We start from the raw sequence: 17,292 nt of genomic DNA on the forward strand, positions 1-17,292 counted from the left end.
GAAGTAGTGGTGTTTGTTCACCGGAAAGGATGAAGGAAGTCAATTCTAACAGTCTCGGAAGGTGACGGTATAGTGGTAGAAGTAACAACCAAAGCTTTCACAAGTGCCACCAGAAGAGGCTCAAGGGGAAAGTAAAGGGTGCAAGAGAATTGCGCAGCAGGAGGAGAGATGGCTTTTGAAGCTTACTGCAACCATTAGGACCCTGGCGTAATGAGACTAGGCGGGTTGTCTTTGAACCACCGATATCTGACTTTGAGATTTCCCCACAGACAGGCATGGAACCAAAAGTGCCTTCTACAGTACACACTCCAAAAGACTTTTATCCTCCGGTTTTATTCATGAACGCAGGGGCGGCGTCACACCAAATTCTGGGCCCTGGGTACAAAGATTCACTGCGGCGGGCCCCCCACGAATGTTAACTATTGAAAAATAGCAGATATACAAGCTCACAGCGCGGCACCGAGTGCCGCGCTGCGAGCTTGTAGATCTGCTATTTTTGAGAAAATCGTGAAAACGTGTGCCAAGAAACCTATCTTTCCATGTCAGTGATGCTCAAACTTTTTCAAGTGAAGGACCCCCCCCCCCCCCATCTCAAAATATTTAGTTCCAGGGACCCCCTAGAAGCAAAATTTGAGTTACAAATGTTCACTTAAAAAAATACATATATTCAAAGATTTGCACACATTTTCACGACTTTTCAAAAATAGCAGATCTACAAGCTCGCAGCGCGGCACTCTGTGATATACAAGCTGTGAGCTTGTATATCTGCTATTTTTCAATAGCTAAAGTTACTAGGGCCCCCCTCCACCTTGGGCCCTGGTAACTCAGTCCCACTTTCCTACCCCTTGTGACGCCCCTGCATGAGCGTATTAGAATAACAATGCTAGAGTCCCCTGCATGACTATGACACCGCTGGGAGAATATCAACGACGAGGTTTGAAGGTTCATCAGGGAAAGCGGGAGAGAGAGCGAAAGAGAGAGAAAGGGAGAAAGAGAGAGGGATATAGGCGAACTCTTTTGAGTGATGGAGAGATGCTCCCACTGTGACAGGGTTTTTGAGCTCCAAGATCGGTATGTGTCCTTCAGAGAGCCAAGCCCCGCTGAGCGTGTGTGTGTGTGTGTGTGTGTGCGCGCGCGTGTGTGTGTGTGTGTGTGTGTGTGTGTGTGTGTGTGTGTGTGTGTGTGTGTGTGTGTGTGTGTGTGCGTGCGTGCGTGCGTGCGTGCGTGTGTGTGTGTGTGTGTGTGTGTGTGTGTGTGTGTGTGTGTGTGCGTGCACCCCGCGCGCTTGAGTGCATGTGTGCATGTGCTAGTTCCACATCTTATTTGGAACAGATGACATGGCACCAAATGCCACAGCATAAACAAACATGCTCCTAATTAGTTTAACAAACATCTCATAATAACAAATAAACCCACATGTAAAAAAATTGAATCAATTTACAATTTAGGCATTCACGCTCTTCTCTTAGTCCAGAGAGACTTACAAAGTGCAAGAACGGAGTAAGCACTCCATTAACTCCAGCAACCAACGAGGGTAAGTGGTTGAGTAACTAGAATGTCAAGAAAACAGATACAGTAAGTGCTAAAAAGTAACTAGGACAGCAATAGACGTCCGAGTCGATTGTCTCCGAAACGGTTATATCTTTTTGACGATGTAGGCACGTTGTTGGTAGGAGCTTATGAGTTCGCGTCTGCGTCTGGCAGGCAGAAAAGCGAAAAAGAGGAAGATAGACAGGATGTCACCGGTTTTGTAGGGGCGACGCCCTCAACTTGAGTGACATGCCCTTCGGCCAATGAAATTGCCCTTCGGGAGCTAACGTGAGACGTTTTCTGTGATCTGGGCGCCGCAGTAGCGCCACCCATAGGATGGAGTACTGAACTGACAGAACGAAGATAAACATACAGCTGCATAACTAACATCTACGGTATCTAAATAGGCAACAAGTACTAATCCAAGGAAGTTAAGGACTGCTAAGGGATGAGGTGGAGTCTGAAGAGCTGAGATGTGTTGTTGTTGATCATTTCCTTTTACTGGTGTCCCTGGTGTCCAAACCATGGTCGGATTGGGACTCATTTTCAGCCCGGTAATTTGCATCAGACCAGCCCTGCATGCGAGCACGCGCAGCGCGCAATATCTTTTTTTTTGCATTATTTATTAATATAAACAGTAACAAACACCTATTTTCCCATCTACTTTCATTAGAGATGGGCCCTGACAGGAGCAACTGCTCCTGTCAGGGCCTGATTAACCCTGTGTGGTGCCCCAGGGTGACCTCAAATTGAAGTTCCCCCCCTCCTTACTCATACCGGCCGCTGGTGGCACAGCGGCCGATCTGGAATTCTCCAGAGTCTCCAGATGGCCAGTCCGAGCCTGGTCCAAACACTGATAGCTAACCATATGCAAAACGAGAGAGAGTGTGTGTGTGTGTGTGTGTGTGTGTGTGTGTGTGTGTGTGTGCGTGCGTGCGTGCGTGCGTCCGTGTGTGTGCGCGTGTGTGTGTGCGTGTCACCTCTTGGCCAGCAGCTGTGAGCGTGTCCCAGAGGGAGAGATGAGGTTGATCTCCAGGTCTCCGCGTCTCGGGTGGACGATGGTGATCCTGACGACCACGTGCTCCAGGTGGCCCACGTGCTGCACGGCCTGCTCTGAGCACCCTGAGGAGGTGATGGTGCTGTTCAAGCTCTGGTCAGCGCGGATGTACCTGGCAGCAGCGCGGTCCAAGGCACGGCAGACGAAAACACACAGAACAAGAGACATATGGTTAAAGCAGGGGTCGGCAACCCAAAATGTTGAAAGAGCCATATTGGACCAAAAAAAAAAAAAAAAAAAATCTGTCTAGAGCCACAAAAGATTATAAAAGCCTTATATATCGTCGTTGTCGGGTAGAAACCTTGTATGTCCAAAACTTCGTTTTGTATTTATCATTTCGAAAATGAACTAAACTAGTGAAAACAGCCGATCTACAAGCACACAACGCCTCGCACCGCGAATCTGCTGTTTTCACTACTGCGTCAGTCTGTGCGTCAGTCTTGTATGATTAAGCAGGGCTTTACTTTGCGAGAAAAAAAAAAAAACATAAAAATTTGAAACTCGGAGATACAAGGTTCCTGCCCGACAGTGAAGATAAAAAAAAATGTTAAAACAAAAAATACATTTTTCCCCCCATCTTTTTCCATTTTCATACATTTTTGAAAAAGCTCCAGGGAGCCACTAGGGTGGCACTAAAGAGCCGCATGCGGCTAGAGCCGCGGGTTGCTGACCCCCGGGTTAAAGGGATATTTCACTTTCAAAAAAACTTTTGGTAATTTTATCATCTAATCAGGCTTTTATGAACACCCCGGACAGTTTTTAATTAGCTTGCTTGAATATTTAGATATTTGATGTAAATGTACCAGGCCCTCCAGGCCTCTCCCCACAGACACACCCATTGTAACTTCAAACTTCATTTTAACCATGATAGGTTCATTAAAAACACCCATTATTTTTTTCTGGTGACTCATACTACCCTCCTAATATGTGAGCAGGCCGTGTTTTTTCGAAAAAAAAAATTGTATTTCATTTTTTCCATTATCCCAAATAATGCGAAGAGAGTGGAGAGAGGCCCTTCCACTGCTCCCTGTTGAAAGTGGAATATCCCTTTAAACGTATGTATTATTTATTTTCATTGTAGCCGACTATGTATTTTAAATACAGCAGCATTCTGTATACTGTAGCATATTGCATTTCTCTCCCCCTCTGTCAGCTGACACCTTTTCTAAGGCTACAAAAGTCACAGAGTGCGGAGTGATGTTGGCCAAAAAAAAAGCGCAAGAGCTCCCTGCTTTTTTGTACTATTCCGGTCAAAATGTTGCTCCTATAGTAGAATATGAAAAGTGTAAAGATGTAAAGAAGTCGGTAACCTGACTCCATTGTCCAAATGGATAAAAGTTTATTTATGAATGAGGGAATTAAGCTTTAATCTCAAGCCCTATTTTATACTTTTGGCAATCTTTACGTTGATCCTACATCACATAGATCTACATTACATTGTATACGTTGTGAGTGCTTTGAAATAGAACTATTTTGCCTATAGTAACATGCCCAAAAGATGGACATCAGGGTTAAGGTCGTTAAAACATTACTGCTTTTAGTGAAGGGTAGCCCATATCAGAGAGACTGGAGAAAAGGGATAGAGCGGTGGGGGTGGAAAGACAGTGGTTTTAAGCTGGATTCAAGCCCATGCCGTCGTGATTAGTGTCAAGATATTATTACAGAAAGGTCTACATAAAGTGTTTGAGATATGGATCTGAAACCACAGATGGTTATAACAAACTTGGTACAAAGTCATGTCCGAAGAACCTGTCATACATCTCAGGGAATGTGCGAGCATGCCTGCACACATGCGCACACAGAAATAAACAGAGATGCAATGAGTGGGTAATTTCTTTCTCATGAACATTCAGACAGGATATTTTCCACTTCTGGAATGGACATAGCATTCATGTGTTCAGTATAGCAATATGATGGCACCTCTGATGGCAAAACAAGACAATATTAACAAAGGACCCGTGCCAAAGGACATTAGCATTTTCATTATTACAGTCTAACGTAACAACTTTTTACAAGGATGCAAAGGACAAACGAGGCTTTGTCTCAGAGTTTTGGGAGTTGAAAAAGGAAGGTCTGAACTCACTCTTGATCCTGATTAGCACTTAACATAATGATAGCCTATTACAGTATCTCTACTGATTACACATAGTCAGCTACACAGAACCAAAGTAGAATTGTATTCCTTGCTTTATAACACAGCATGAGGTGCAACCCAAAGACTATCTGATGATACTTGTAAAGCCATATTTGTTACACTGCAGCCCTCTGGGGCTCATGTCAATATGATCATCTATATATGTGCACTTAAACCTCTCCAACTGATCCAAAATGCCGCGGCACAACTGGTCTTCAACCAGCCTAAGTTCTCACATGTCTCTCCCCTTCTCCGCAGCCTCCACTGGCTTCCGGTTGCGGCCCGCACGGAATACAAAACTCTGATGCTGACCTTCAAAGCAGCCAAAGGTATGGCTCCTCCATACCTCCAAAACCTGATCAACCCCTACACCCCCACCCGTGCACTTAGATCAACCAACACAGGGATGTTGACAGAACCCTCGCTAAAAACCCCAGGGCAAAAATCCACTCGTCCGAGACAGTTTGCCCTCCTGGCCCCCAAGTTGTGGAATAAACTCCCTGTCGCACTTAGAACATCGGACTCACTCGCTAGCTTTCGCCGAGGACTGAAGACTCACCTTTTCAGACTCCACCTAAACCCTTAGCACTACTGGAAAAATCAATGACCATACATGAAGCTAGTTAGCATTTGTTTTTAGGTTTCTTAGAAACCTTTTTTTTACAGATTATATAGTTTTTTTTTCTAGATATATATTCATTCACATTTGTTATATTGCTGTTGATGTACTGACACTTAATCTTGTTTATTATTGTGATGTTTATTTGCTTATTGTAAGTCGCTTTGGATTAAAAGCGTCTGCTAAATGCCTAAACTGTAAACTGTAAACTGTATAACTCAACTGACACTGCAGTATGTGCAGCCACTGGGAGGCAATGGTCCACATTGTAAACCAAGGCAACACGAATCAAAGTGCTGCAGTCATGAATCATTAGGTTTTAGAAATTGGGAAAACATAATCTTTTATTTACCCTATAGGCTAAATTTATGATGTAAACGCTGGGTGCCATAAAGAGAGCAGCTCCAGGAACAATTTTCCAGTGGTGATGTTAGATGATTTTACAACACCTCCCCTACCGTTATTTCCAGCCAAATGGGGCTCTGTCAGGGGCGTCAATTGGGTATGGCAGGGGTATGCAGCTGCCATACCCTGGGTCCAGGGGGAGAATAAAAGTTACTTGTAAATATGTAAATATGTTGTTAAATTACAGTAAAATAACTACAAATGAAAAATGTTACAACATGATCACTTTAACAAGGTATTATAATTATATTCTGCCCACTTGTATTCTCCTTGACAGAATGGTATATTCCCAAGTTCCGCAGGTCAGCTGCACAGGTGCAATGCATTATTGTTAATTGTGGCACGTTTACTAACATGCCAAGTTTAGCTCCACTTGAACAATCGTTCCAGGCTGCCATATCCAGCCCTAGAAACCGTAGAAACCTGTGTAAAAAACCGACAAAACTCGTTTTTTTTAGACATTGTGAAAATAGCAGATCTACATGCTCACAACGCCTCGCAGCAGATCTGCTATTTTCACAATAGAACTGTGTTATACAAAATGTAATGCCTCTTTTCCATGAGGACTCCCATCTTTGCCATACCCTAGCTTTTGCTGAACTGACGCCACTGGGTTCTGTTTTATTGCCGTTTTCCAGCTACAACCTTTTGCATGGAGATGGCCACACTGCAAATTCCTAATCAGCTAACCAATCACCATCCCCCTCGAATGGCTTTCTGAAAACCATGAGCACTGTGACACACAGCATCTCCCCCGTTGTCTCAGTCATGCCCCAGCGAGCGCCATTAAGCCACATTTCTGCCATCAACATTCCCTCAATATTCCTCTGAGACAGCGCGGGGAGAAGAGACTCTTCATCATTTCTATCACGCTCACAAACTGCGTTAACGGCTTCATTTCAGCTCTCTTGTACTGCAGTGGAACACAAACAATACCGCGTTAGGGGATAGAGGACAAACACAAAATCATGAAGATTGTCTTTTCACCTGTAAATTGAGTTCTAGTTGTTGATTTTCCTTTCTTTTTTCTTTTTCTTTTTTTTTTAAACTCAGCAGCCACTACAATAGATCAACTTACTGCACACAAAGACATCAGGGCCTGCAAAAGCCCAAATTATGGAGTGGAATACACAGGATTTAACTGTTTTTTCCCTGGCAGCACAAAGCCCAACAATGACTAGAAAGAAGATGAGAAAAATAAACATTAAATGTGCAATGTGTTCCGTGTCTGTCACGACTAACATTTCTGAGGAAATTTGGCAACCATTTGCCACTATGAAGACTCCGGGTGGAGTACAATGTTGTCTTTAAGAGGCTATGAAAACAAACATCTCCACCCTTTTGTTGTATGTGCAAACCAGCGAATGAAGTCTAATGTCCTCTTAGAATCACTTTGTATACAATTCATCTCCATTAACAAATTTACAGAAAACGCTGCATATTTCTTCGACACTACAACACTGAGAATCGTTGTGCAATAAAGAGAAAGAGAATCCACTGTGAAACTTGTTGTATCCACATGAATTGAACAAAAGGTTGACTTCAGATCAGATGGGATTATCCTTTAGAGCTTTGAACATGGTATAAATTAAGTCTTGAACTCTCAAGAGTCTTCACTAACAGTATGGTGGCATACATTTCCCAAATAATGTTCAGCGGGAGAAAGCTTTAACTTTCATTAAAGAGTATCAATGAATGGCTTTTTGGACACTTAAGCCCTGGCCTATATACTACTTCATACGACAAATAGTGAAAATAGACGATCTACAAGCTTACAATATGTCGCATGACATCACGTTCTTGTGTGTGGATATACACAACCCAATGGAAATAATTTCTTAGGTTATGCAAACTGATAATTAAGTATTCAATCAATCGATCAATCAGCCATTTTTGCTATTATTTAATTAAAAAAATATATGGATAACAGGGTTAATGTGGTTAATATACATTTTGTGAGGTTATCAAATATGGAACATACAGTATCAGACAGGCTACATTTCCCAAAAGGAATTGCATGTATTTAGTTCAGTCTGACTAGAAGCAGGGATAACAAATACCGCCGGTGCCCCCAGTAAATGTAACCCTGCCATCAGGGACGTGCTGGGCCCATGATTCAGCCCGGGAAAAAGAGTTGTAGAGGCCCTCATTGCGCGCTATAGAGAGAGATCTCTCTCTAAAGCAAACCAAAGCTATAGAGAGAGATCTCTCTCTATAGTGCTGCTGCTACTCAAAGATTTGTGACAAGTGACAAGCCAGTGGGCCAATTACATGAGTTATATTTCGTCTTGTCGGGTGGAAACCTTGTATGTCCAAAACCGTTTGTTTTGTATTTATCATTTTAAAAATGATTTAAACTAGTGAAAACAGCCGATCTACAAGCACACAACGCCTCGCACCGCGAGGCGTTGTGTGCTTGTAGATCTGCTGTTTTCACTACTTTTGTGCAAACAGTTTAATTTTAACTTTTGTGCAAACAGTTACATTTTTTCCTAATGGCCGGCCTGGACCGGCCGGGAATGAAGCGGCCGTTCGGGAGTTGTCCCGCTTTTCCCAATGGCCAGCACATCCCTGCCTGCCATGCACCACACCCCAGTCCCTACCCCTCTCTTCCTTGCTTTGAAGCTGGAGCTACAGCACGTCTATAAATGGTGTGAGCTCATAACATTTAGACATGCTCCAATTACTTACAATGGCCTCTTGATGGAAATAAATTACTCTAATTACAATACATAACAGTCAGATACAGTCTCTCAAGTAAATGAGACCGGAATTTATGACAAATGCATCACATCACAAGCAGTTATATGAGGGTGTGCAACGAACGCCCAAGGGGATGATGCGAGGGAATTAATTCATTCCAGTGATTGATTATAATAGTGTACTTTTTCGAGGCTCAGTTTAGCCTCAGGTGTCTTATATTATTAAGTGAAGGACAGACAATACAGTATAGGTTTTATAAAGGTGACGCATTATGAAGATACAACAGCAATAAGCCCTAAGCATTGTGTGGAAAAAAATCAGAGAACCCTATTAACAAAGTTTGTTGTTTCTATTCCATTTTTATGTCAACTACAACAATGCATCATCCATAATAGGGTTTGTGGGATTATTTGTTAAGAGCTGACAAATGCTAAGGCTTTTCAGTAGGAAAATGCACCATGTCAATTAAAAGAACAACATACATTTGCTGTTGGTAATATTCACAGCAGCACCAAGATGCAGAAAAAGGAGCAGAAGTTAAGAAGGACGGTATAATGTCAAACAGATACCCACCCAGAACTCTAGAGCGCTGCACTGGACCCACCTGCATGATTAGTGACCAGTCACACACGCTCCCACAGAGATTTCTATCTGAAATCCTGCTGACTATTAATTGCGACCGTTAGGTCGCAAGTTACTATGAAAAGCTCCATCGGCTGTCTCTCCGTCTGCCTGTCACATCACGTCACGTCACACTTTTGTCCCTACTCTTATCTCCGCCACCGTTGGCCCTATCGATGCCAGAATTTGCACACACACACTCCTTGGATGGCAAATCACAACCTCCGCCCCTCATTTCTCACATGGCCCTCTTCTAGCGCCACCATCAGGCAGATTTTTGCAAAACACATTTCTGATCAGATTTGAACGCACTCGGTTCAATGGAGAACAAAGCATGTACACACACACACACACACACACACACACACACACACACACACACACACACACACACACACACACACACACACACACACACACACACACACACACACACACACACACACATATATCGTCACTGTCGGAAAGAAAACTCGTATCTCCAAGTTTCAGATTTGTATGAAGAAGCCCTGCTTCATCATACAAGGCTGTCGCACAGAAGTAGTGAAAACAGCCGATCTAAAGCACACAACGCCTCGCACCTTTTTTTAAATGATAAATGCCAAACGAACGGTTTTGGACATACAAGGTTTCCACCCGACAACTCTCTGTGGTGGTTCTCACCTGGAACGTCGGTCAGACATGCGCGTGCAGACGTGCTGCGCTGGAACACTCCTCCACTTCTTGGCCTCCACCACCATGGCCTCCGCATCCACCAGTCCAAAGCCATACAAGTGGCTCACTGAAAGAAATGACCCACACAGATTACACAGATCTGAAACAAGGTAAGCCTACTGTGTGTCAGAACTTAATTTCCACAGCCGTCTCAAATATTGTACATCAGCATGGTGCGACGTGCGTGCTTGATTTAGTAGAGCAGGGTTCCCCAATTAGTATTCCCCAAGGGCCGAATTATGTCTAGGGTACCAAGCCGAGGGCCACGACATTGCTGGGGGCAACACTGGCGTTCCCGCTACTCCAGCGACAGTACCGTCGTTGTCGGGTGAAAATCTTGTATGTTCAAAACTGTTCGTTTTGCATTTATCATTTAAAAAATGTAAACTAGTGAAATTTAAACTAGTGAAATTTAAACTAGTGAAAATGTAAACTAGTGAAAACAGGCGATCTACAAGCACACAATGCCTCGCACCACGAGGCGTTGTGTGCTTGTAGATCTGCTGTTTTCACTACTTTTGTGCGACGGCCTTGTATGATGAAGCAGGGCTTTACTTTGCGAAAGAACGTACAAAATTGGAGATACAAGGTTTCCACCCAACCACGACGATATACTAGTGTTGTTGCTGCTCTTATACCACCATTATTACTGGGGTTGGTGGGGGCCAGACAGTAGCCCCCCGCGGGCCGCAAATGGCCTGCGGGCCGCCTATTGGGGAACCCTGTAGTAGAGTGTACAGTGAGTGAAACATCCAGAAGGCTGATACGATTATTTAGGATGAATACCATCCTTTACTGTGAGTTCAAGTGCAATATATTAGTTTCATGTCTGTTTAACCGTGTCAACAAATTCTTATAGTAAGGACAATCCTAACCTTTATATTTTACCATCACTTATAGTTCACAATACATTATGATATGACATGATATTTGGGAGCCTTTAGAAGCCAAGATGTCCCCACTAGTATTGATTAAGAGAAAGAAGATAGCAGGGGCGCTACTGGTATCCCTCAAACCACCGGTGCTCATGAAAGGGAATACAATGAGCAAAAAGAGGACAAAATGTGCCAGAGAGACACAAAAATCCAGGTCCAGGCACTCAGGTGGATTTTAGAAGTAAAAGGCCTTTATTCAACGGGCTAGAACAGGGTTCCCCAATAGGCGGCCCGCGGGCCATTTTTGCGGCCCGCGGGGGGGTTCTGTCTGGCCCCCACCAACCCCAGTAATAATGGTGGTATAAGAGCAGCAACAATACTAGTATATCGTTGTTGTCGGGTGGAAACCTCGTATCTCCAAATTTGTACGTTCTTTCGCAAATCATACAAGGCCGTCACACAAAAGTAGTGAAAACAGCAGATCTACAAGCACACAACGCCTCGCACCGCGAGGCGTTGTGTGCTTGTAGATCGGCTGTTTTCACTAGTTTAAATCATTTTTAAAATGATAAATGCAAAACGAACGGTTTTGGACATACAGTATAAGATTTTCACCCGACAACGACGATATCTGAACTGTCGCTGGAGTAGCGGGAACGCCACCGTCGCCCCCTGCAATCTTGTGGCCCTCGGCTTGGTACCCTAGACAAGACATAATTCGGCCCTTGGGGAAAACTAATTGGGGAACCCTGGGCTAGAACAATATAATGGGCTAGAACAAAGAATGGATTTTTGTGGCACCTCTGTGGCACATTTTGTCCTCTTTTGCTCAGCGTATTGATTAACTTAGTGATTAACTTTATTAGGAAAGAAACACAATAAACTAAGTTATGTCTACAGGGTTATCAACTTATCATCATGCTAAAACTATAGTGCAGATGTTATCGTTTTAGGAGTAGATTCCGTTATCATAGCAGGACATCAGTAGTAAACACAGGACAGATACAAACAGGGGTAGAGAGATAGATCTAAGCTTCAAGAGTAAAACAATAAAGAAGTAAACATTTGGTAGCACTCAATGACCATACAGGAAGCTAGTTTTAGGTTTTTAGAATCCTTTTTTTTCTTTACTGATTATATTGTTTTTTTTTTAGATTGATATTCATATGCATTTGTTATATTGTTGTTGATGTTCTGACATGTTATCTTGTTTATTGTAGTGATGTATTATCTGCTTATTGTAAGTCGCTTTGGATTAAAAGCGTCTGCTAAATGCCTAAACTGTAAACTGTAGCATACAGGGAGTAGAAATAAGATACACGAAGCAAAGTAGAGGTCTTGCATGGTTGAGTGGTTGGTACTTTACCTCTGTGTCCTGCTGCGTTGGTCTTCCAGTCATTGGCCTTCAAATGGACCGGTCTGGAGGTCTTCACTAGCAGGTGCTGTACATCCCTCCATGTGATCAGCGGGCTGCGGTACACAGTAATACTTTAACTCAACCAACTTATATGATTGGTATAATAAAACATCATTTTTAACAAGCCTGACAGCTAGGTCATGATGCTGAAGCTTCAAGGATGGTGTACGCTTTTTACAGCATGCTTCTGCACTCTGCAGCAGTGTCGGCAGTTCAGAAAAGGTATGGCAACATGACTGGTGTCTTGCACGCGCGTGAGGGCGCGCGTGCAAGACACCAGTCATGTTGCCATACCTTAGCAACAGGCACGATGAAAAGTACATTTTATTATTTCCCCCTGTAGCCAAGGTATGGCAGCTGCCATAGCTTGCCATACCCAATTGACGCCTCTGCTCTGCAGTAGTCTAGCCATCTAAATTATAAGAGAGTATGTCTGTCTGTCTGTCTATCTGTCTGTCTGTCTGTCTGTCTGTCTCTCTCTGGCAGACTGTCTGTTGCTACGTTCACACTAGTAGTGACAAAGCAACAGGCTACAAGTTGGTTTCAAAGGAAGCCAGCAACACGACAAACTGACGTACGACACTTGACGCTGCGTGACCAGCTACAAAAGTTACGAAATAAAGTCGAGCGGGATTAAATGTTTTTCAGCGCTCCAATGACACTATAAAGCGTCATGTGTTTCACCATTTACACTGCCCTATACCGTCATACAATCTATCAGATAAACCACCAAACTCAGTCACTCACGCTCTCACGCTCTAACGCTCTAACGCTCACGCTTATCTACGTTTATCTATTCACTCGCTTCAGCAACTGATCCCAAAGTTCACATGGTATTGGCCATTAGCATTATACCAACGGTGACGGAGCCCGAATTTCATTTCTCCCAAATTAAAGCTGTTTATTAGCGTTTTCTACTGTCTGTTGCCAGGGTTACGGTCCGTTCCTCCAGGCCATGGGATCTGTAGCCCCACACACACACACACACACACACACACACACACACACACACACACACACACACACACACACACACACACACACACACACACACACACACACAGCTCCCTCTCTCACAGTTAGGAATGTGCAGTCTCTCTCTCTCTCTCTCTCTCTCTCTCTCTCTCTCTCTCTCTCTCTCTCTCTCTCTCTCTCTATCTCTCTCACACTCACACTCACACTCACACACACACACACACACATATGCTTTCACCAGGTGCGTTTGATGTGTGTCTCATCTTCCAACGGGTATATATACACTCCTCCATGAGCTGCTCCTTACATTATGATGCTCCCGCACATATTCTCACGCACGCACCAGTTACAGTAACTTTCCCCACAACCCACACTCTGCACATATTTTGGAGCACATATCTTTGAACGGGTAAGGTCTAGTTCCTCCTAATTCTTGCGAGGTGGTCCCTGTTAACCCAAGTAAGTAAGCCTTGCAGAGCCATGAGGCCCATATACAGTAGGGCAGGAGCCCATCTCCTGTTTCTGTAGCGTGAGGCAGCTTGATGTACAAGTACACCCCCTGGACATGACGCTAGTATGTCGCAGGGACTTACCCCTAATCCAACCCTTGATGCTGAGTGCCAAGCAGGGAGGCTTTGGGTCCCATCTAACCACAAGACCACTGAGCTGGTCTTAACCCGAGCCTTTTTCCTTCATATCTTTCACGTTTGTCGCGAGAACGTTGAGGAACACTTCGATGGCGACTGCGACGGCGTAGCTGATCACGCAAGTTTGTTTTGTAGCTTTTGTCGCTGGAAGAGTGAATGCATGAGTCAAGAGCTAATCTCACATACCGCTGTATACAGATCCAAATTAGAATGGAAGTCAATGGGGGCAGGGCACTGATCGGACTGAAATGTTGCCCAAATTAGGAGTCAAACGTCATAGATTTGTCATCATAGTGACATTGTGATTTAATTTCTTGTTAAAGCTGAAATGCAAAACATTTATGTCCTACCTGGTATATGAACCCAGGAGCCCTGTGCGAGTGCCAACAACTGTTCAGCTATAACAGAAAGCCCATTTCGAAAGAAAATGTTCGATTTTACCTTCAGGCAATAACACCCTTTTTCAGTACAAGAGCAGGAAGGCCAAATACAACCACCACAGTTGAGTTAATTAGATTTTATTAACATACTCTACAAAATTGGTAAAAATAGAAATATATTCGCTAACAAAGGCTAGTTATGGATTGCAGATTTAATTAATGTCATCCACAGCAATCTAACAACCCTTGAACTTTACTGTGTTTAATTGATTAATTTCAAACACAAACAAACTGGCTAAGAATGGATTTACTCTGAAAGTTATTGCTACTTTATGGGTTTCATAATTAGTGGCCAAGGCCACGAAGTGGCAAATGGCCACTCATTGATATTGGACTTAGTCATTATTATTCTTCCGCCACTTTTGCTCTAGCGGCTAGACCGTGCAGTCGCTTTTTACGAAACTCGGCAGTATGGCAGAGGACTATGCCAAACGGCTAAAACGCGAAGCTCGCAACAATCGGCCAAAGGGTGGCGCTGTAGGAAGCCTTCGAAAGTGCAAACTTTGAACTGGTGTAGCTCATGCCCTGTTTCAGGTACAGCAATGAAACCTGTATACACTTATGCGTCTCCTCATGCCGAACAACTTTTACGCTCTGACTTTTGACCTCTGACCTTTACTTCTCCCACAATTTTGAATTATATGAAAAACAGTCAAAATCTATCTCCTCCTGGGATTTTCGCGTAACGTGCGCGAAACTTTTTTTTACATGAAGTTTGGACCAATGCGGTCATCGCACAGCGGCCGGATTTCTTTTAAAGCGAAACATTATTTTTTAATAATTCACTCAATGTTGCAGTTTTATGCAAATTATTCTTCTGCCTCTAAATCATACATGCAAAGTGACACGTTCATGGCATTTGGCAAATATGTTGAGGGTTAGTCCAAATATCACTGAAAGCAATCTTACTCCAATTGGCCAAAGGGGGGCGCTATACGAAGCGTTTGAAAACTCAAACTTTAAAGGGGCATAAGTCATGCCTCGTTTCGTTTAAAGACATGCAACTTGGTTACACGCGTGCCTTGACTCAAGCGGAAGCCATCCATGTCTTTGTTAAGTACGCTCCGTCCTTAGATTTTCTGCCATTTTGAGCAGTTTGTAAAACACTTAAACCCGCTTTTATTCCGGAACTTTCGCGTCACGTGCACGGAACTTTTTTTACATGAACTTTGGACCAATATCTAAAGATCTGTTAGATCGGATTTTTTTTAAATTGAAACATGCTTTTTTAATAATTCATCAATATTGCGGTTTTATGCAAATTATTCTTCTGCTTCTAAAACAAACATTTAAAGTAATATTTTCTCACTGTGCAGAGCTGTGCATAGCTCACCTGGTAAGGCCTTTGTCTATCATTCCAGAAGTCCCCTGTTCAAGCCTTACCTCATGCATTTAAAATGCATTTCACAAAATGTTGCCGTGAAAACCCTGGTATTGCAAACATGGCAACCCAACCAAATATGGCAACCCTATTAAGCAAGAGAGTATAAATAACGGTTGAGGTGAGGCCACTTCCTCCTCACTCAGTTTGTTTGGAAGCCGCATGCTGCTGGATGATTGCATTCTGCGCCCATCTACTCAGCGGTAAGTTGACAGTGCAATGGTTTATTGTCAATGGCTTGGTTGGTTAGTTTTGCTAAAGTGTGTTGAAATGTGTCTGCTAGTTGTTTGGTGATTTAGCAAAAAGGCTAACTTTAACATGGGATTTAACATGGAATGGCTCTGCATTTGTACAAGCTCAAACCGCTTGATTATTTCATTAGACAAAATGGAGAACAGTACAAGTATAGTCAATACAATAGTAATTGTAACCCAGGGTTCAGATTGTATATTCATTTTATTTTTCAAATGGAATGTTTTCTTCATTTCCACATGCAATGTTTTGGTCCCGGTCCCCAAGTCACAATCCGTCACACAGCTGCTCAGCAATTGGCAATCATCACCACACCCAGTATAAAACCAGTTGCTCAGTGAGGTGCACATCACTGGAGCTGTTGTAGGTCTGTACTGTTTATTATTTCAACAACTATTCTTATTTCTAACAGCTTTAATTCATTCATTATACTTACCCATACAATAATTTGTTTTTTAGATATACCTCACCTACCTGATCCACCTGATCCACTCGATACACTTGCTGTGTGTGATAGAGGAACAATGTGACTTGGTAAGTTTGCTTTGAAATGTTATGATGTTTTTGGTTTTTGGGATCTAAATGTAAAACAATTTCTTTTGGAATGTAATGCTTGTATGTAAGCTACTAAGTTGACTTTTGAATTGATGTGTTTTAAGTTTAATGACAAGCCTGTAGTTGGGTGGATTAGTAGAATATTTTGTTTCAAGCCTGTAGTGCAGCAGATTATTTGAATTTGTTATTTTTGTATTCATTTGGCCTTTCCTTTGATCCAGGCCAGGTTTTATTGCCTAAGAACTGAAACTTAAAGATGGCCAGCCTGCAGAATGACTGACCCAATCCTGTTCGATTCCTGCATGATCTCAGTGCAGTCCTGATCTATGGTTATGGGTAGGAAAAAGCAGCAGTGACACTCATACACCACATTCCCCCCAGTTCTCTCTCTGGTTTCATTTAATGTTTTTCATCAATTTAATTCCTCCAACCCACACCTACTTCTGCAATAACTGGTCCATTAGCAATGTATACTTTTCATTTACAAAGCATATGCTACATAATGTACAAGTAAACACCCTGCCTAAATGGAACATCCCAAATAAGACCTAATATTTTTTTTTACATTGGACACCCAACTGTATTTAATTCATGGGCTTGAATTTTGATTATTCACTTCTGAAGTATTCATGTTTTGAAGTAATGACGTTTTTGTTTCAGAGCTGGCTGGAGAAGGCAACGCCCACCCCTGGGCCAAGTGATGGGCCAATGTACCTGTTCAATCAGCCTAATCTAAGCACACCTGCAGAGAGCAGGGCTGGGCAGAAGTGCCTTCTCTGCTCCACTTTCCACTGACTCCTCCATGCTGACAGGGGCTGACGGTAAGAGAATTATACACTCCACAAGTCCTTTTAAATGCCATATAGTTAAATGAAATCCTAATGTTGCGTATCTGTCATTTCAGGCAATATAGGAGAACATGCACAGTGATGGAACGAGCATGCTTAAGGACTGAAAGTACGAATCA

The 17,292-nt window shown here is 43.0% G+C and overlaps 1 protein-coding gene across 2 annotated transcripts in view; it reads right to left on the reverse strand.

Moving 5' to 3' along the window:
* Positions 1-17,292, reverse strand: part of pcsk6 (proprotein convertase subtilisin/kexin type 6) — a 91,388-nt gene that overhangs the window by 38,971 nt on the left and 35,125 nt on the right. For both annotated transcript variants that reach the window (XM_080730489.1, XM_080730488.1), the window contains 3 exons: positions 12,025-12,128; positions 9,733-9,850; positions 2,511-2,699 (listed from right to left, as the gene is read on the reverse strand). In XM_080730489.1, coding sequence (XP_080586615.1) covers positions 2,511-2,699; positions 9,733-9,850; positions 12,025-12,128 — 411 coding nt within the window. The remainder of the gene's footprint in view (positions 1-2,510; positions 2,700-9,732; positions 9,851-12,024; positions 12,129-17,292) is intronic.

Source organism: Nannobrachium achirus (genome assembly GCF_963921795.1).
Source record: "Nannobrachium achirus genome assembly, chromosome: 7".
In the NCBI taxonomy this organism is placed as follows: Eukaryota; Metazoa; Chordata; class Actinopteri; order Myctophiformes; family Myctophidae; genus Nannobrachium; species Nannobrachium achirus.